The 19,389-nt window shown below is 58.4% G+C and overlaps 1 protein-coding gene and 1 pseudogene across 4 annotated transcripts; one reads left to right on the forward strand and one right to left on the reverse strand.

Moving 5' to 3' along the window:
• The first annotated feature begins 1,066 nt into the window (after positions 1-1,066).
• Positions 1,067-3,620, forward strand: LOC142599740 (uncharacterized). 4 transcript variants are annotated; one of them, XR_012833246.1, is made up of 6 exons: positions 1,067-1,186; positions 1,294-1,396; positions 1,635-2,387; positions 2,503-2,558; positions 2,708-2,868; positions 3,011-3,620. XR_012833246.1 is itself a non-coding variant. In XM_075741507.1 (6 exons), exons 3-6 carry the CDS (start codon positions 2,349-2,351, stop codon positions 3,600-3,602), a joined length of 858 nt encoding a protein of 285 aa, XP_075597622.1. In that variant the 5' UTR covers positions 1,067-1,186; positions 1,294-1,396; positions 1,635-2,348; the 3' UTR covers positions 3,603-3,620. The 4 variants fall into 4 exon arrangements, 3 of the variants coding, with proteins under 3 accessions (XP_075597622.1, XP_075597624.1, XP_075597625.1); XM_075741507.1 differs by having other exon boundaries at positions 2,698-2,868; XM_075741509.1 differs by having other exon boundaries at positions 1,294-1,329; positions 1,967-2,387; positions 2,698-2,868.
• A 6,385-nt stretch (positions 3,621-10,005) lies between these two features.
• On the reverse strand, positions 10,006-12,156 carry LOC142599737 (class II histocompatibility antigen, M alpha chain-like; annotated as a pseudogene).
• Positions 12,157-19,389: the final 7,233 nt, after the last annotated feature.

Genomic DNA, 19,389 nt, shown 5'->3' on the forward strand with positions numbered 1-19,389 from the left:
GGTGGTGGGGGTGCTGGGGCTGGTGCTGAGCTGCTGGGGGGCAGGTAGGATGTGGGGGGACAGGGGCGTGCAGCAGGTTTGGGGGGGTCTAACCCATGGGGACCCTGCCCACCCCCGTGTCCCCCTCGTAGACGCCTTCCTGGTGCACGTGGCCAGCCCCTGCCCGCTGGCAGCCAACGGCTCCATGCTGGATTTGAATTTGGCCCTCGTCTTCAACAAGAACCCGCTGGTCTGCTACGACCCCGAAGCCCGGCGCTTCATCCCCTGCGACTGGGGGCTGCTCCGCCCCGTTGCCACCCAACTCGCCACCGTCCTCAACAACGGCACCGCCTGGGTGCAGCGCGCCGAAGCCCGGCGTCGGGCTTGTGACGACCTGGCCCCCTAATTCTGGTGATGTGGTGGAGTGAGCCCTGCGGCGCACGGGGGCTTTGCACGGGGGCATTGTGCACAGGGGCTTTGCATGGGGACGTGGCGTAGGGTGTGGGGTGGGGTGTTGCATGGGGATGTTGCACGCGGGTGTTGCATGGAGCATTGCATGGGGATGGTGCATCGCACGTTTCACGAGGACGTTGCATGGAGCATTGCATGGGGATGGTGAATCGCACGTTGCACAAGGACGTTGCACAGAGCATTGCACAGGGACATTGCATGAGGGCGTCGCATGGGTGGGGAGGGGGCTCACTGACCATCCCCCCTCCTTGCTCCAGCACCACCCCAAGCCCGCATCATCCCCTCCACGACGGGCAACGCCCGGGCGCCCGTCCTCCTCATCTACCACGTCTGGGGCTTCTACCCCCACCGAGGTGACTGTCACCTGGCTGCACAACGGGGACATCTTGGGCCCCGGTGAGCACCTCCCCATCCCCAACGGTGATTGGACCTAACAGATGCAGGTCACCTTGATGGCGGCCCTGGTGGCTGGAAACACATTCACGTGCTCGGTGCAACATGCCTGCCTGGACCAGCCCCTACTGGAGCACTGGGGTGCATCGGGGGGGGATGAGACACCCACCAAGATGGCCGGGTCCTCGCCATGTCATTGCTCACCCCCACCATGTCCCCACAGGTCTCGGCTTGTCCCCAGGGCTGACGGTGAAGATGGCCGTGGCCACCGTGCTGATGGTGTTGGGACTCAGCATCTTCATCGCCGGCCTCTACCAGTATCGGGCCAGGCCACCGGCACCGGGTGAGCAGCTGGGGGGGTACAGGGACGTAGACGATGGCTGAGGGGCGACAGGGACTGTGGTCTGCGGTGACACAAAGCCTCCTCACCCCCTCTACTCCCTCTTGCAGGTTACACTGCCCTCCCCGGAGACAACTCCCCTGCAGGTAACGGCACATCCAGCCCGTCCCTGCCCCATGTCCCCAAGGGGCATGTCACCCCTTCTGCTACCCCGTCTGCTCCCCAGGCAGCATCTGAGGACCCCCAGGACTGTGACCTCCTGGGCCGGATGGCCCCCCATGTCACCGTCACCCCAGGGGTGACGGCTACTCCTCTTCCCCTCCTCTCCCGCAGCAGAACTTCCAGAAGGAAAAGAGGGAGACACCCGCAAGCCTGGAAGAGGCGCAGAAGGGAGAGGGGAGAAGGAGGCCCATCCTGACAGGCTCCGGGAGGGGGGTGCCAGTGCACCCAGCTAGCGCCGGCCGAGCCGGGCACAGGGCGAGGGACCGCTGGCCGGGGGCGGGTGTGCAGGCGGCTGATGGGCGCTGGGGCGTGGGAAGCTGGGGCAGCGCCACGGGCGAGGCGGGTCTACGTCTGTGCCAGGGAATCTGATGGTTCCCCATTCCTGCAGGCAGCAGAGGCTCCGGGGACCGATGGAGGAGCCGGCACAGATTCTGTGCAGAGCTCCACCAACATGGCAAAGAGCAAGGAGCTACTGCAGCATATGGTAGGTGTGGAGTGGCTCCCGGTCCGCGGGGGCCGGGGCTGCAGGCCCTGAGCCCCTGCTCTCCTTTCCGCATGCAGGAGGAGACGCATCGGGATGTGCGTGAAGCCATAGACAAGTTCAACAGCAAGGTCGGTGTCCTCTCCTCTGCACAAGTCCCAGGGCAGAGTCGGCTGGGGCTGAGAGCTTTGAAGGGACTTCTGGAGGTCATCTTGTCTTGACCCGCTCAAGGAGGGTCACCTCACGCCGGTCGCCCAGCGGCTCTGGGCAGGAGCGTGACCGGGGAGGACGTTTTCCCCAGACACTGGGGGCATCCACCACTTACTTCCCTATGCCTGGCCCTGCCAGTCGCCCAGTCTCCCAGTGCCCTGGGGCTGGAGGGGGGTGAGGGTGCCCAGGTCCCAGCCCAGCCGCCCGCACGATGCGCCCGTTGTTTTGCAGGGGGACAAGCACTATGCCCAGATGAAGGCCTGGCTGCAGGAGGACAAGCGCTACAATGAGGTAGTGCCAAAAGTGCTGGGGGAAAACGGGTGGGTGCCCACGGGCCCTGCGCGACTAGGGGGGGCTGGAGGAGGGCCGCGGCGGGCTCAGGGACTCAGACCCTTCCTTCTCCCAGGTGCTGCGCCAGGAAATAGGGCAGCTTGAAGAGGCAGTGGAGCAGGAAGAGATCTGGTGAGCTGGGCCCCTGCCCCACACGGCTGTCCGGTGGGGGGCCTCTGCGGCACCCGGAGCGATGGGGCTGCCAGTGCCGGTGCCAGGCAATGGGGTGGGGGGGGACGTGCAGCACGCACATGTGCAGCATGTGTGACAGGGGAGCCCAGTCCCTGCCTGGGGTGGGGTATGTTTGGAAGGGGACCCCCCGCGTGGCCGTGGAGGTCCGTAACTCGTCCAACCAAGCCCTGTTGCCTGCAGGCAGCAGCAGAGGAAGAAGGAGGCAGAGGCGCCGCAGACTGTGCTGCCGGAGGTGGTGGAAGCACAGCTGGTAAGCGGGAGAGGGGTCCGTGGAGGTCAGAGCCATGCGTGGGCTGTAGTCCCGCGCAAGGCGGAGGGGCACCGCGCAACCCCAGCTGTCCCGACCGCGCGGCAGTGCCTGACAAGTGTCCTTGCTCTGTGTTGACCTGCAGGAGAGGGACCTGCTGGCAAGGAGACGTGGCTTCACGTATTGGCTGCAGTGAGTGTCCCCTCTGGGTCCCCTGGGGCCCGCTCCCGGGCAGCGGCTGCGATGGGCCGCACACCTGCTCCAGCCGCCGGGGCTCACAAGTCCAGGCTGCTGGGGAGCTGCTGGCCGGCTGTGGCCTTTGCCGCTGGCGAGTGCTCAGCGTCCGTTTACCCTGGGCCGGGGCGTTCTCCCAGGCTTGCGGAGTCTCCTGCCCCACCCTGCCCGAGGCAGCAACGCGAAACGGCTGGGGAGGCAGCCCCCGGGACTCCCAGGACAGCCCCCTCCATCCCATAGGCAAGATGGGCTGGCGATGCATCCACCCTGCCCTCTCTCCCATCCCTCTTCTGCCCCACAGGATACTCTGCCTGCTCCTGCTGGGCCTGCAGCTGGCCGTCGGCTTCGCTCTGGCTGCTGCGGTGCTCTACGCCGCCTCCTACGACCCCGAGCTCTTCTACCGCCTGCTGCCGCATCTGCTGTGTGAGGAGACCTACACCCACCTGGCCTACGCCCTGGGAAAGATCCTCCCCGTGGCCAGTGAGGGGCTGCTGCCCTTTTGACAGCCCCCGCCAATAAAGCCTTTTCTGTCTCCACCTCCATCTGCTCGGGCGTCTTTGCTGGGGCTCAGGGAGAGGGTCCTGCCCCGCGTGCCGCTCCCCCCAGCCCCTCCAGGCCAGGCCCAGTCTCATCTGCAAGGCACCGGGCACCGCCACCCTGCCTGCCGCAAGCCAGGCCCCTGCGTGCCAGCCTCACCCGGCATCCCTCCCTCCCTCCTCCCTCCTCCCTCCCTCTGTCCCCGCAGGATTGATGGCGCTGGATAGTCAGGTGGAACCCCTGGTCTCCTCAGGCCATGGTCGGGGTTTTACTCCCCCTTTTCGGCAGCCCTTTAGCAATGTGCAGGCCACCCCGTAAGCGTGGCTGAGACTGCTCGGGCTCCAGCAGCCGGGAACTCATTTACACCGAGGCCGGCAAACGCAGATCGGCCGTCCCTGCACATGTGCACACCCGTGGTGCACGCGCCTGCGTGAGAGCGTGTGCGTGTGCCTGCTGGGAGTCCACGCGCAGCTTGGCTCGTGCCGGGTGCTGGGGTGGGCAGCTCTGACAGTCACATCGTCCAAGAACAGGGAAACCCCACGGGGAGACCGCGCTCGCTCCCGCCCGTGCGCTAAGAGTGGGTGCTGAGACGATGCCCTGTTTCACCGGAGGCCGCCGTGGGGCCCTGTCGTGGTTCAGCCCCACTGGCAGCTGAGCACCACGCAGCCACTCGCTCACTCCTCACCCCCGCTGAGGTGGGCAGGAGAATGGGAAGGAAAAGGCAAAACCTGGTGGGTTGCCCAAAGCTCCCTCCAACCTGGCCTTGAACACTGCCAGGGAGCCAGGGGCAGCCACAGCTTCTCTGGGCAACCTCTGCCAGGGCCTCGCCACCCTCACAGGGAAGAATGTCTGCCTCACATCTCATCTCCGTCTCCCCTCCTCAGCTTAAACCCATTCCCCCTTCTCCTGCCACCACGCTCCCTGATGAACAGTCCCTCCTCATCTTTCTTGGAGGCCCCTTCAGGTACTGGAAGGCCGCAGTTGCTTGGAGGAGAACATTGTTGGCCAAAGCAGCCTTCTGATGACACATTTGGACCCCAAACCTTGAGGAAAATGCACTTTTTTCTGGAGGTGTGATGGGAAAACAGAGAGAAACTTGGTGCATTCTTGCCAACGATTGTGGAGGAAAACATCTCAGACACCAACTGTGGGATGACCAGGAGAAAAAGGTGGAAAATTTGGATTTATTGCTGCTTCTTTTGGCCCCTCTAACAACCAGCCCTGTGTCACTCCATCCCATTGGTGGCCCGATAAGTCACTGTGTCATGCTGCTCATAGAATCACAGAATCATAGGTGGTTTGGGTTGGAAGGCACCTTAAAGATCATCTAGTTCCACCCCCCCTGCCGTGGGCAGGGACACCCTCCACTAGCCCAGCTTGCCCAAAGCCCCCTCCAACCTGGCCTTGAACACTGCCAGGGAGCCAGGGGCAGCCACAGCTTCTCTGGGCAACCTGTGCCAGGGCCTCGCCACCCTCACAGGGAAGAATTTCTGCCTCACATCTCATCTCCATCTCCCCTCCGTCAGCTTAAGCCCATTCCCCCTTCTCCTCTCACCACCCTCCCTGATGAACAGTCCCTCCCCATCTTTCCTGTAGGCCCCTTCAGGTACTAGGCGGCCGCAATTAGGTCTCCCCGGAGCCTTCTCTTCTCCACGCTGAACAATCCCAACTCTCTCAGCCTGTCCTCATAGCAGAGGGGCTCCAGCCCTACGATCAACTTCGTGGCCTCCTCTGCACTCGCTCCAACAGCGCCATGTCTCTCCGCTGAAACCGGGGCAGGCCCCACCTCAGCGCTGGCACCAGCCCCAGGGAGGTGATGGCCATGTGACGATGGGCAGCGGTGGCCATGGCACTGTGATGTCACTGTGCGTTTGTGACACGGGCGCCCTGGCTGGTACAAAGGGAGCTGCTCCCAGAGCTGGGGAAGCATCTGGAGGAGAACCCAACCTGGGTGCTACTGGGCAGGAGTTTGGAGAGGAGTCGCCAACGACCTGTCCTGTGTCCGCCGTGCAGTGGAAGGCACCCCACGGAAAAGAGGAGGTGAGGGCAGAGGATGCCCACGGTCCCCGCAGGCCTCGGCCGGGGGTCTGCGCGTGTCTGCCAGCGGCGGGGGGGAAGGCAGCTGCCTGGGCCGGGGCAGGGCCGGGTGGGGAGGACGCATGTGTGCTGCTGGGGCTTATGGGGGGGGGGCGGGGGGGGACCGGTCCCGGGTGCCCCCCACCCACCCCCTCCTGCCACGTGCCCAGCCACCCCCGGCTGGCGCAGGCCCAGCCGGGCACAGAACTAGTGCGTGTGCGCGCACAGGACCGCTGCCTGCGGGGGCTGCAGGCGCGTGACTACAGGTGGCTGACGGTGCTCCTCTCTGGGGGGAGGCTCCCGTGCCAGCCCTGGGCAGCCCTGACCGTGACCGTGACCGTGGCTCCCCCCGCGCAGGTCCAGCCATGCAGCTAGAAGCCGTGAAGCAAGGCCTCCGCATGCTCTGGGAGCAACTGGCGCAGCGTTTTGCGTGGTCGGTAAGGCGCACGCAGCCGCTGCGGTGTCTGGTAGGTGTGGAGCGTTGCCCGTGTCCCCGGGGGGCTGGGGCTGCGAGACCTCTGGAGATCATCTTGTCTCGTGCCCTGGCCCCTGCTCGAGCAGGGCCAGCAAGAGCCAGGCGCTCGGGACCACGTCCAGGCGTGGACCGTGTCCAGCGTTGGGCCTGGGGGTCCCTCTGTCTGCCCGCAGTGCCTGCAGGGCTGGGAAGGAGAGGGGACGCCAGGGCAAAGGCAGTGCCCAAAGGGAGCCGGGAGGGGATAAGGCGGAGGGCAGTGCGCTCGTGGGAGTGTGCCGGTGCCCTGACTGCTGCTCCTCTTCCCCTCCTCTCCCGCAGCAGAACTTCCAGAAGGAAAAGAGGGAGACACCCGCAAGCCTGGAAGAGGCGCAGAAGGGAGAGGGGAGAAGGAGGCCCATCCTGACAGGCTCCGGGAGGGGGGTGCCAGTGCACCCAGCTAGCGCCGGCCGAGCCGGGCACAGGGCGAGGGACCGCTGGCCGGGGGCGGGTGTGCAGGCGGCTGATGGGCGCTGGGGCGTGGGAAGCTGGGGCAGCGCCACGGGCGAGGCGGGTCTACGTCTGTGCCAGGGAATCTGATGGTTCCCCATTCCTGCAGGCAGCAGAGGCTCCGGGGACCGATGGAGGAGCCGGCACAGATTCTGTGCAGAGCTCCACCAACATGGCAAAGAGCAAGGAGCTACTGCAGCATATGGTAGGTGTGGAGTGGCTCCCGGTCCGCGGGGGCCGGGGCTGCAGGCCCTGAGCCCCTGCTCTCCTTTCCGCATGCAGGAGGAGACGCATCGGGATGTGCGTGAAGCCATAGACAAGTTCAACAGCAAGGTCGGTGTCCTCTCCTCTGCACAAGTCCCAGGGCAGAGTCGGCTGGGGCTGAGAGCTTTGAAGGGACTTCTGGAGGTCATCTTGTCTTGACCCGCTCAAGGAGGGTCACCTCACGCCGGTCGCCCAGCGGCTCTGGGCAGGAGCGTGACCGGGGAGGACGTTTTCCCCAGACACTGGGGGCATCCACCACTTACTTCCCTATGCCTGGCCCTGCCAGTCGCCCAGTCTCCCAGTGCCCTGGGGCTGGAGGGGGGTGAGGGTGCCCAGGTCCCAGCCCAGCCGCCCGCACGATGCGCCCGTTGTTTTGCAGGGGGACAAGCACTATGCCCAGATGAAGGCCTGGCTGCAGGAGGACAAGCGCTACAATGAGGTAGTGCCAAAAGTGCTGGGGGAAAACGGGTGGGTGCCCACGGGCCCTGCGCGACTAGGGGGGGCTGGAGGAGGGCCGCGGCGGGCTCAGGGACTCAGACCCTTCCTTCTCCCAGGTGCTGCGCCAGGAAATAGGGCAGCTTGAAGAGGCAGTGGAGCAGGAAGAGATCTGGTGAGCTGGGCCCCTGCCCCACACGGCTGTCCGGTGGGGGGCCTCTGCGGCACCCGGAGCGATGGGGCTGCCAGTGCCGGTGCCAGGCAATGGGGTGGGGGGGGACGTGCAGCACGCACATGTGCAGCATGTGTGACAGGGGAGCCCAGTCCCTGCCTGGGGTGGGGTATGTTTGGAAGGGGACCCCCCGCGTGGCCGTGGAGGTCCGTAACTCGTCCAACCAAGCCCTGTTGCCTGCAGGCAGCAGCAGAGGAAGAAGGAGGCAGAGGCGCCGCAGACTGTGCTGCCGGAGGTGGTGGAAGCACAGCTGGTAAGCGGGAGAGGGGTCCGTGGAGGTCAGAGCCATGCGTGGGCTGTAGTCCCGCGCAAGGCGGAGGGGCACCGCGCAACCCCAGCTGTCCCGACCGCGCGGCAGTGCCTGACAAGTGTCCTTGCTCTGTGTTGACCTGCAGGAGAGGGACCTGCTGGCAAGGAGACGTGGCTTCACGTATTGGCTGCAGTGAGTGTCCCCTCTGGGTCCCCTGGGGCCCGCTCCCGGGCAGCGGCTGCGATGGGCCGCACACCTGCTCCAGCCGCCGGGGCTCACAAGTCCAGGCTGCTGGGGAGCTGCTGGCCGGCTGTGGCCTTTGCCGCTGGCGAGTGCTCAGCGTCCGTTTACCCTGGGCCGGGGCGTTCTCCCAGGCTTGCGGAGTCTCCTGCCCCACCCTGCCCGAGGCAGCAACGCGAAACGGCTGGGGAGGCAGCCCCCGGGACTCCCAGGACAGCCCCCTCCATCCCATAGGCAAGATGGGCTGGCGATGCATCCACCTTGCCCTCTCTCCCATCCCTCTTCTGCCCCACAGGATACTCTGCCTGCTCCTGCTGGGCCTGCAGCTGGCCGTCGGCTTCGCTCTGGCTGCTGCGGTGCTCTACGCCGCCTCCTACGACCCCGAGCTCTTCTACCGCCTGCTGCCGCATCTGCTGTGTGAGGAGACCTACACCCACCTGGCCTACGCCCTGGGAAAGATCCTCCCCGTGGCCAGTGAGGGGCTGCTGCCCTTTTGACAGCCCCCGCCAATAAAGCCTTTTCTGTCTCCACCTCCATCTGCTCGGGCGTCTTTGCTGGGGCTCAGGGAGAGGGTCCTGCCCCGCGTGCCGCTCCCCCCAGCCCCTCCAGGCCAGGCCCAGTCTCATCTGCAAGGCACCGGGCGCCGCCACCCTGCCTGCCGCAAGCCAGGCCCCTGCGTGCCAGCCTCACCCGGCATCCCTCCCTCCCTCCTCCCTCCTCCCTCCCTCTGTCCCCGCAGGATTGATGGCGCTGGATAGTCAGGTGGAACCCCTGGTCTCCTCAGGCCATGGTCAGGGTTTTACTCCCCCTTTTCGGCAGCCCTTTAGCAATGTGCAGGCCACCCCGTAAGCGTGGCTGAGACTGCTCGGGCTCCAGCAGCCGGGAACTCATTTACACCGAGGCCGGCAAACGCAGATCGGCCGTCCCTGCACATGTGCACACCTGTGGTGCACGCGCCTGCGTGAGAGCGTGTGCGTGTGCCTGCTGGGAGTCCACGCGCAGCTTGGCTCGTGCCGGGTGCTGGGGTGGGCAGCTCTGACAGTCACATCGTCCAAGAACAGGGAAACCCCACGGGGAGACGCCGACACAGGGTGCCCGCGCTTGCTCCCGCCCGTGCCCTAAGAGTGGGTGCTGAGACGATGCCCTGTTTCACCGGGGGCCGCCGTGGGGCCCTGTCGTGGTTCAGCCCCACTGGCAGCTGAGCACCACGCAGCCACTCGCTCACTCCTCACCCCCGCTGAGGTGGGCAGGAGAATGGGAAGGAAAAGGCAAAACCTGGTGGGTTGCCCAAAGCTCCCTCCAACCTGGCCTTGAACACTGCCAGGGAGCCAGGGGCAGCCACAGCTTCTCTGGGCAACCTCTGCCAGGGCCTCGCCACCCTCACAGGGAAGAATTTCTGCCTCACATCTCATCTCCGTCTCCCCTCCTCAGCTTAAACCCATTCCCCCTTCTCCTGCCACCACGCTCCCTGATGAACAGTCCCTCCTCATCTTTCTTGGAGGCCCCTTCAGGTACTGGAAGGCCGCAATTGCTTGGAGGAGAACATTGTTGGCCAAAGCAGCCTTCTGATGACACATTTGGACCCCAAACCTTGAGGAATATGCCCTGGGCAGCCCTGACTGTGACCGTGACTGTGGCTCCCCCCGCGCAGGTCCAGCCATGGAGCTGGAAGCGGTGAAGCAAGGCCTCCGCATGCTCTGGGAGCAACTGGCGCAGCGTTTTGCGTGGTCAGTAAGGCGCATGCAGCTGCTGCGGTGTCTGGTAGGTGTGGAGCGTTGCCCGTGTCCCCGGGGGCTGGGGCTGCGAGACCTCTGGAGATCATCTTTTCTCGTGCCCTGGCCACCTTCCCCCTCCCCCCCCACCATCTCCACTCCTGCAACGAGTGGTGCCGGTCTCTGCACCGTCCTGTGCTCAACCTGGGTGGGGGACACAAGAGGGGATTTGGTGACAGTTGCCTCCTCACCCCCTCCCTCATCACACCCCTTCCTCAGCAAGGGGACACCCCGGCATCCAGGCTGTACCGTGGGCTCTCCGGCGTGCCGCCAGGATCATGGCGATGCTGAGCAGCCCCAGGAGGATGCCCAGAGCCACAGCACCATCTCCAGCACCTCGGAGGGGTCGGGGATTTGGGGCACTAAGGGGAGACACGCGGGGGGTCACTGGTGTCTCCCCAGCAGCCCCGTCCCCGTCCCCATGCTCACCCCAGTAGGCAATGACGGAGGAGTTGTCCCCTTCATGGGTGACCATGCAGGTGTAGACGTCACTAGCGCTGGGCGTCACCGGCAGGTAGGAGAAGCGGACGAAGGCCAGGTTGGCCGTGGGGTATAGTGGGTGTGGGTGACCTCTTGGGTGACAGGGACCCCATCCAGCTGCCAACTGATCTCCACCGCCGGCAGGAAGACGTTTCCCACCAGACACACCAGCGTGTTGGGTTCACCCAACGCCAGTGGTCGCACCAGGAAGACGTCGGCCACCGGGACACCTGCAGTGGGTGAGAGGGGACGGGGTGGGATAGAATCCATCAAAGGACCATTTTGGGTGGGAAGGGACCTCTGAAGGTCATCTCCTCCCTCAGCAGGGGCATCTTCAACCAGCTCCTGTTGCTCACAGCCCCGTCCAGCCTGACCTGGAGTGCTTCCAGGTGTCACCGAAATCTGGGAATCAACCTCGGAACACCAATGTAGTGTTAAAAGGCAGGCATTCTTTATTGCAGCGCTGGATGCATGGGGGATAGTTCCACCCAACGTGCATGCCAGGTGATCACCAACACACAGGTTATGTAGGATGAAAACATACATATTCCTCGTTTTTCTCAGAAAAGGCAGTCCTATGAGAATCATTCCTCAGAATCCATTTCCATATTCTCCTCCCCGTCACGCATGCTCAGTGATTGGAGTCGGTGGTCCTCAAGGGGTCTCTGATGGTCGTCAGTGGTCTCGCACCTGTGTCCGCTGGGTGTCCCTCTTCGTGCAGGCATGCGCAGTACCCTTGTTGTAGGTTCACCTGTCCATAGCAACTCCCTTAAGATTAAGATCTCCAAACCTATTGTTCAGTTTGGTAGGGACTGTACATGGAACGCAGCAGCATTGTACCTTGCCATGATCAGTTAGCTTCATTACCTATTACCTTGGTTACAAACTAATTAGCTCAACCTGATTCTATAGTTTCTGTTTCATGGCCCCTATCCCACGGTTACACTTCCCCCCTTTGGAAGTTTTGAAATAATAACTTTTGAATACTTCCACTCATATTTTCCTATCCTAGACACGTTACAGATATTCTTAAACTTGTAACCATAGCATCTATACCCCAGTGTGTCTGCTCATGTTTCTCTTTTGCAAGTTCTAACATAACTTGTGGGGTCACTATTGCCTTATTTTCTGGTGTTACCCACCATCCTTCCATATCCTGAGATGCCTTTAAGTGCTCTGCCAATTGTTCACCTAGTTGACTGTATCTTGCTTTTAAATTTGGAATTTTCATCTGTTTTACTGGTACTAGTGCAAGGACACCTTGTTCAGCAGCCTCCTTTGCAGTTTTATCCGCCAATCGATTACCTATATTTATAGCCGTCTGACCAAATTGTTGTGCCTTGCAATGCATTATGGCCACTTCCTTCGGTTCCTGCACATCTTGTAGGAGTTGAAGAACTTCCTCCTTATGTCTTATTGGTGATCCTTGGGCTGATAACAGTCCTCTCTCTTTCCAGATAGCTCCATGAGCATGGATCACACCAAATGCATATTTGGAATCCGTCCATATGTTTACCCTTTTCCCTTCTGCCATCCGTAAAGCCTGCTTTAGTGCCACCAGTTCTGCTTTCTGCGCTGATGTATTGGCAGGTACCGTCCCTGATTCCAATATCTTGGTGGCGGTGACAACAGCATACCCGGCTATTTGCCTTCCTTCTTGCACGAAACTGCTTCCATCCGCAAACAGTTCCAGATGAGGATCCTTCAAAGGTTTGTTCTTCAGGTCTGGTCTGCTGGAATAAACTTGTTCAATGGTCAGCAGGCAACCATGTTCCAATTTCTTGGTAGGATTTTCTGTTGACAGGAACATTGCCGGATTTACAGTTGCTGTGGTTTTTAATTCCACATCATCTTATTCCAATAGGACAACCTGGTCTTTCAACATTCTGCTAGGGGATAGCCAGTGACCCCCCTTTTGTTCTAAGACAGTTATTACCATATGTGGTACATATACCCCTCTCTTTTGGCCCATAGTCAATTTTCCAGCTTCCTGAATCAGCAGCACCGTTGCTGCCACGGCACGCAAACATCCCCGCCATCCTTTACTCACGGTGTCAAGTTGTTTGGAGAAGCACCCCACCGGCTGCTTCCAGGATCCCAGCCGTTGTGCCAGCACTCCAAGGGCCAGATGTTGCCTTTCGTGCACAAACAGCTCAAAAGGTCTGGTTAGATCAGGGGCCATCATTAATGCCTTTTTGAGTTCTTTGAATGATTTGTGGCATTCAGGTGTCCAAATCAAGTATTGGTCTTTGGATTCCTTCAGGGCTTCATACAGGGGTTTCACATACAGTCCATAATTTAGAATCCAGAGTCAACACCACCCAATTATTCCCAGAAAGGCTCTCAGTTCCTTTGGACTGTTAGGTTCGGGGATCTGACAAATGGCTTCTTTTCTTTCGCTTCCCAATTGTCTCTCTCCTTGAGATGTCTCAAATCCCAAATAAATCACTGCTTCTTTCCCCATCTGGGCCTTGTTTCTAGAAACTCTATATCCTCCTTGGCCCAGGAAATGCAATAAACTGATGGTCATTTTAAAACATGTTTCTTTGCTTCCTGCTGCTATCAGGATGTCATCCACATACTGTAATAATATCCCTTCTCCTTGATTCTGTTTCTTCCACATTTCTAACTCTTTTGCCAATTGATTTCCAAATATTGCAGGGCTATTTTTAAATCCCTGTGGAAGCACAGTCCACGTTAGTTACGTTTTTCGTCTGGTAGCAGGACTTTCCCATTCAAAAGCAAATATGCTTTGACTTTTTGTATCCAGAGGTACGCAGAAGTAGGCCTCCTTTAAATCCAGTACAGTAAACCATTTATGTTCCTCCTTCAAAGAGGTCAGGAAAGTGTATGGATTGGCCACTACTGGGTGTATATCTCGAACTATTTGATCTACGGCCCTTAAATCCTGAACTAATCAGTATTCCTTACCTCCTGATTTCCTTACTGGTAATATAGGGGTATTGTATTCTGATTCACATTCTACTAACAGCCCATATTCTAAAACTTTTATGGTTAATTCCTCTCATCCCTTTCGAGCCTCCCACTTAATAGGATACTGTTTTTGTCTTACCGGCTTGGCCCCAGGTTTTAAAGTCACCTTTGCCGGTTCTGCCAGTTTGGATCGTGCCGGAACTTCACTTGCCCATACCAAAGGGGTTACTGCATTGTCCACCACTTCTGGAATCTGTTCCTCCTTGGAGGACTCCTGTAGCATAAACACTCTCGCCTCTATGGCTTTCAATTCTGGTATTAGTAATCTGATTTCTCCATCTTTTAAAAATAATTTGTGCATCTAATTTGCTTAATAAATCTCGTCCCAATAAGGGCAACGGACATTCGGGCATGTACAAAAATTGACCCGCTGTTTTCCCAGCTTCAATTTTTAACAGTTTCAAGAAAGGCTAGTTCTCTTTTCGCCCTGTCGCACCAACACCCTCTGCTGATTTATGGTTGAGTTTCGCTTTACACGTATTCAATACCGAATATGTAGCCCCCGTATCTACTAAAAACTCCGTTTCTTCATTCCCTAGCTTTAATGTAACCAGGGCCTCAGCTAGGGTTGATTCCCCCGGTCCCCTTGATGATTCATTATCCAAAGTCATCAATTTAACAGCATGGAGTGTTGGACCTAATCTTCCAACTTTAGGGCAGTCTCTTCTCCAATGCCCAGGCTATTGCAAGCATTTTACGTAAGTCTCTGGACTCAGCCCCTTCCAATTTTTGGAGCTTTTTCCTGATGTCTGGGGCTGATTGTCCCATAAATATAGAGGCCAATTGTATAGCTTCCTCCGGTTTTTCTGGGTCCAAATTACTGTAGTTTCTAGCAGTCACCTTCAGTCTTTCCATAAAGGCTGAAGGGGACTCATTTCATTCTTGTCTCACTTCATCAAGTTTAGACCCATTAATTGCCTTTGGCATTGCATGTCTAGCACCAAATAAAATCCACTTCTGAGATCTAGTCAGCATCCCTCTGGGTCCTGGCTGATTAGGGTCCCACTCAGGATTTGTGGATGGAAAATTCTGGTCCACTGTCCCTTGTATAATCCCATTTGCATGAGCTCCTTCCACTTGTTTTCTGGCCGTATTTAATACCATTTTCTTTTCAGTGTCTTCCAACAAAGTATCCAATATTACTTGCAAATCCTCCCAATCGGGGTTTTGGGTTCTGATCATTGTTTCTACTACTTTGGCAACCCTTTCGGGATCATCCCGATAAGTGCCCGCAGTTTCTTTCCATGCTCTTAAATCAATTATTGAGAAGGGAACTTTTACCATTACCGGACCCTCATTGCCAACTGCCTGTCAAAGAGGGGCCTGGAGGGGAGTTAATCTGTCTCCTCCCCCTCTTCCCCTTGTCCTCCCAGCAACCGGGCTGAATCCTTCTGCCTCCCCTTCCACAGGAGGGGTGGAAGCGTTATTAACCTCCAGATTTTGATCCCCCTGATCATTTCCTAGCCTTCTACAAGGTGCAACCAATAATTCAACATCATCGTCTTCAAATTCACATGTAAAACACCGTTTACCAATATCACAAGCTGAGCAAACTTTTTTCAAATTTTTACCAGGTTCCTGCCCATTTAATGCCATTACCGCAGAACTAGGTGAAACCAATTCACATTGCCTTTGCCATTCCGGATGATTTTGCAGTGTGAAAAACAAATCCACATATGCCATTTCATTCCGTTTACCTTCCCTCTTACAAAATAGCACCAATCGCAAAATTGTGTTATACTGCAACGTCCCATTTTCCGGCCACTTTTCCCCATCTCTAAAGTACACAGTGGCCACCAGTGATTACAATATTCAATCTATTCTTTCCGAGTCAAAGGATCAATTCTTCCCAGATCTTTCCAATGTTCCAAAATACATCCCAGTGGTGTTTTTCGCGGGATTGGTTTCTTACTCGGAAAAGTACCCATCTCCCAGGGACTTAGTGGTTGGGATTGTGCACTATCACAAGCACTAGTCGGAGGGACCCCAACTCGCATTGGAGCTCCCTCGGGGATTTCTCTCGGTGCGGGCCTGTCCCGCCACGGTGGTGAGAGAAATCTCAACCTTGGAGGCTTCCCCTCCCCTGTGGGCCCTGCTCCACAGGCTTTTGCCTAGCAGAGACTTTTACCTGAGACGTCTCCCTAGCCCAACTCTGCACAGCTTTCACCGCGCCTTACGAGCACCGTGCTCTTGGTGCGGGCCTGTCCTGCCACGGTGGTGAGAGCCACAGGGCTCCTTAAATAAGGCCTTCAACTTGTGCTCTTGGTGCGGGCCTGTCCTGCCACGATGGTAAGAGCAAATATTCAAAAAACTAACTATTTAAGTCAAATAAGAATGCCTTTACCTCTCCCAGGGGTCTTGCTCAAAGCTCTTCAGTCCGGGGATCGGAGGTTCTCCGGGAGAATTCCCCAGTGCCGGCTGGAGGTCCTGCGATCCCACGGATCCGTCGAGGTTCAAAAGCAGGGTCCCATCTGGGTCGCCAGAAACTGTCACCAAAATCCGGGAATCAACCTCGGAACACCAATGTAGTGTTAAAAGGCAGGCATTCTTTATTGCAGCCCTGGATGCATGGGGGATAGTTCCACCCAACGTGCATGCCAGGTGATCACCAACACACAGGTTATGTAGGATGAAAACATACATATTCCTCGTTTTTCTCAGAAAAGGCAGTCCTATGAGAATCATTTCTTAGAATCCATTTCCATATTCTCCTCCCCGTCACACATGCTCAGTGATTGGAGTCGGTGGTCCTCAAGGGGCCTCTGGTGGTGGTCAGTGGTCTTGCACCCACGTCCGCTGGATGACCCTCTACTTGCGGGCATGCGCAGTACCCTTGCTGTGGGTGCACCTGTCCATAACGACTTCATAAGATTAATATCTCCAAACCTATTGTTCAGTTTGGTAGGGACTGTACATGGGACGCAGCAGCATTGTACCTTGCCATGGTCAGTTAGCTTCATTACCTATTACCTTGGTTACAAACTAATTAGCTCAACCTGATTCTATAGTTTCAGTTTCACAGCCCCTATCCTACGGTTACAAGTCCACGTGGGAACAGGACACCTCAAAGTGCCTGTGGCCATGAAGAAGTCCAGAGCAGAGCCCCTGCCCTGCTGCAGACACTCCCCACTCTCCTCTCCCCCATCCCGCAGCAGCACATGTCCCTCTCGGCCCTGCCCAAGCCCACCCTGCCCAGGCACAGCACCATGGCCTTCAAGAAAGCTTTGTGGGTGACCATGGAGTCTGGCCGTGCTGGTTCCTGGGGGCTTTTTGTCCTGATTCCTGCCTGCCCGGGAAGGCCATTTGCAGCCAGCGCAGTTGGAGCAGTGCTTGGAGCAGGAGCCTGGGGGCAGCTCCCTGCAGGATGAGCACGGGGAGTGGGGGTTGGAGGCGGGGGGCACTCACAACTCAGGCACCCCCTTCTCTTCCTTCTGGGCACCCCCAAACTTTGCCAGCACCCTGTGTCCCCAGGATGCCCCTGCTCTCTCAGCATCCTTCTCCACCACACAATCCTGTTGGGAGCAAGACTGATTTGTCTTTCCCTAATCCCCTTCCTCGCTGGGCACTCGGGACAGGCGGCTGCGGCTCGTTGCTGCTTCTGGGGATGGGGCTGAGTGTGCGAAAGCATCTTGGTAACCGAGTGGCTTTAGGTGCAGCAGCAGAGGAACCTTCTGAGTGCAGAAAGCATTTCCCAACCTGGGGCTCTTTTAGGGGGATATTTAACAATATTGATGGCTGTGGCTGCTGCTGCTGTGGGGTTTGGTGCTGCAGTGGGGACTGTGGGATGGGATAGGATGGATGGGATGGATGGGATGGATGGGATGGGATGGGATGGGATGGATGCGATGGGATGGGAGGGTGCTGGGAGCAGGGGCTGGGGGTGGCCAAGCCTGGCAGGGCGCAGGAAGGGGTGAGGGACACACAAGAAGCAGGGGGCTGGGGCTGTGGGAACCAAGAACAAAGCAGAGGCCAGGCAGCCCCGCTTGTCGGAGCCGGTACCGAAGGTTGGAGCCGCTCCCGGTGATGCCACATCCCTGTAGGTGGAGGGTGGAGGATGGCCGGGGCTGGGGACGAGATCCCCCTGCTGCACTGACCTGGGGGGTTTGTGGGCCATCCTTCTGCTCCCCCTGCCCTCTTTTGAAGGTGGCCTCTGGTAGACAGCGGGTGAGACATAAGGCACAGTTTGGCCCCTTTCGGGGTCCAGACGAGCCCGCAGCCCCAATGTGAGTGGGGCCGTGCGAGGGCCGCTGAGGGAGGTTTGAGGCCAGGCAGCCCTTTTGGGGCTGGCACCTTTGGCCTGGGAGCAGGGGCTGGATGCTGACAGTTTGGAGGCTGGACGAGCGAGAGTGACAGTAAGCCATGCTCGGACTTTAGGTGTCTAGCCAAGCGCGCAGCCCCAGGTTTGGCCCTGGTGGGACCCCATGTCTCCCTGTGTCCCCCCGTAGATGACGGCACCATCCCAGTTTGGCCAAGTCTGGCTCTGAAGGGAGCTCATGTCACCACATGGTTGAGAGTGCCATCCCAGCATGGCCCAGTCCTGCCCTGGTGGGACCCCCACCCCACGCCATGTCCCCATCCAGGTGGCAGTGCCATCCCAGTTTGTCCCAGTCAGTTACTGGTTCTTCACCTCCCAGTGTCCCAACACTTTTTTTTCTTTCTTTTTTTACAGTTTTGCCCCTTTTTCGCACCGTTTCTGCCCATTAAAGCTCATGGAGGTGACATAGGCAGTGGCACTGTGTCCTGTCGGGGGTGGCACTTGGGGACACTTGGGGGGGGGGCGTGGTGGATGTCCCGCAAAAAGGAGGGGAGGGTCCTGCGGGCGGGCAGGAGGACCCGGGGGGCGCCCGCTGCCGTTGCCATGGTCACCCGTTGCCACGGCGACCCCGCCCAGAGGCTGGAGTGCCATCCTCTTGGCAACGCTCGTCCCACCTCCCACGCACCGCCATTGGCTGCCGTGCTCCCGCCTTACGTGCACTGATTGGCTGGTGCAGAAGCGGAAGTAAGAGGAGGGGGCCCTGAGCTGGGAGGCGGCCCCAGAGCAGTGCAGGGCCTGAAGTGGGAGCTGGGCTGAGCCTGGGAAAGGGCCTGAGCCTGGAAGGGCACCTCAGCTGGGCCAGGTCCTGAGTGAAACTGGTCTGGAGCCTTGGACTGGTGTGGGATGTTAAGTGGTAGAGAGTCTGGGCTGGGCCTAGAGGCCTGGGCTGAGTTGTGACTTGAAGTGGTGCAGAGCCCTAAACTGGAACAGCTGTCAGCTGGGCTGAGACCTGAACTGGGCCAGGAGCTGAGCTGGGACTGCTGAGAAACTCTTTTACCAAACAAGGATTAGCTTTGAATGTAACAAGGCCTATGAGTAATTAATGTGTACGGAGAAGATATCCTACCCTTGAGAACGGAAACCTCCTGGCAGGATTGCCCAGACAGGGTTGATCAGGAAGAACAGCTTGGCCGGACAACACCTGATCTAACCTGGTTTACCGTTTTAGACCTGAAGGATGCCTTCTTTTGCCTCCCTCTCCGTAAAGCCAGCCAGAAAATATTTGCATTCGAATGGGAAAATCCTAAAAGCGGTCGTAAAACTCAGCTTACTTGGACGGTGTTACCACAAGGGTTCAAAAACAGCCCTACTATATTTGGTAATCAACTCGCAAAAGATCTTGAGTCTTGGGAAGCCCTGCCTGAGGAAGGGAAACCGTTGCAATATGTGGATGACATCCTGATTGCCACCAAGGCAAAGGACGCTTGTATGACCTGGACGGTGAGTCTGTTAAATTTTGGGGGGCTCCAGGGATACCGGGTATCCAAGAAAAAGGCCCAAGTAATGCAGCGCAAAGTGATTTATCTGGGCTATGAAATTAGTGCTGGACAAAGGACTTTGGGACAGGCCCGAAAAGAGACAATATGCCAAACCCCGAGACCACAAACAGTGAAAGAGTTACGAACTTTCCTGGGGATGACTGGGTGGTGCCGACTATGGATCTATAATTATGGACTGCTTGTTAAACCCCTGTACGCACTAACAACCACTGAGCAGAAACCCCTTAAATGGAGC

This window comes from Balearica regulorum, unplaced genomic scaffold, assembly GCF_011004875.1.
Source record: "Balearica regulorum gibbericeps isolate bBalReg1 unplaced genomic scaffold, bBalReg1.pri scaffold_100_arrow_ctg1, whole genome shotgun sequence".
Taxonomy (NCBI): Eukaryota; Metazoa; Chordata; class Aves; order Gruiformes; family Gruidae; genus Balearica; species Balearica regulorum.

Excerpts from the sequence above, each read along its gene's own strand:
- LOC142599740 (XM_075741507.1), top strand. The coding sequence starts at position 2,349 with ATGAAGGCCTGGCTGCAGGAGGACAAGCGCTACAATGAG. Across the intron at positions 2,388-2,502 it reads AGGACAAGCGCTACAATGAG|GTGCTGCGCCAGGAAATAGG; the intron begins GTAGTGCCAAAA and ends TCCTTCTCCCAG. Across the intron at positions 2,869-3,010 it reads AGGTGGTGGAAGCACAGCTG|GAGAGGGACCTGCTGGCAAG; the intron begins GTAAGCGGGAGA and ends GTTGACCTGCAG.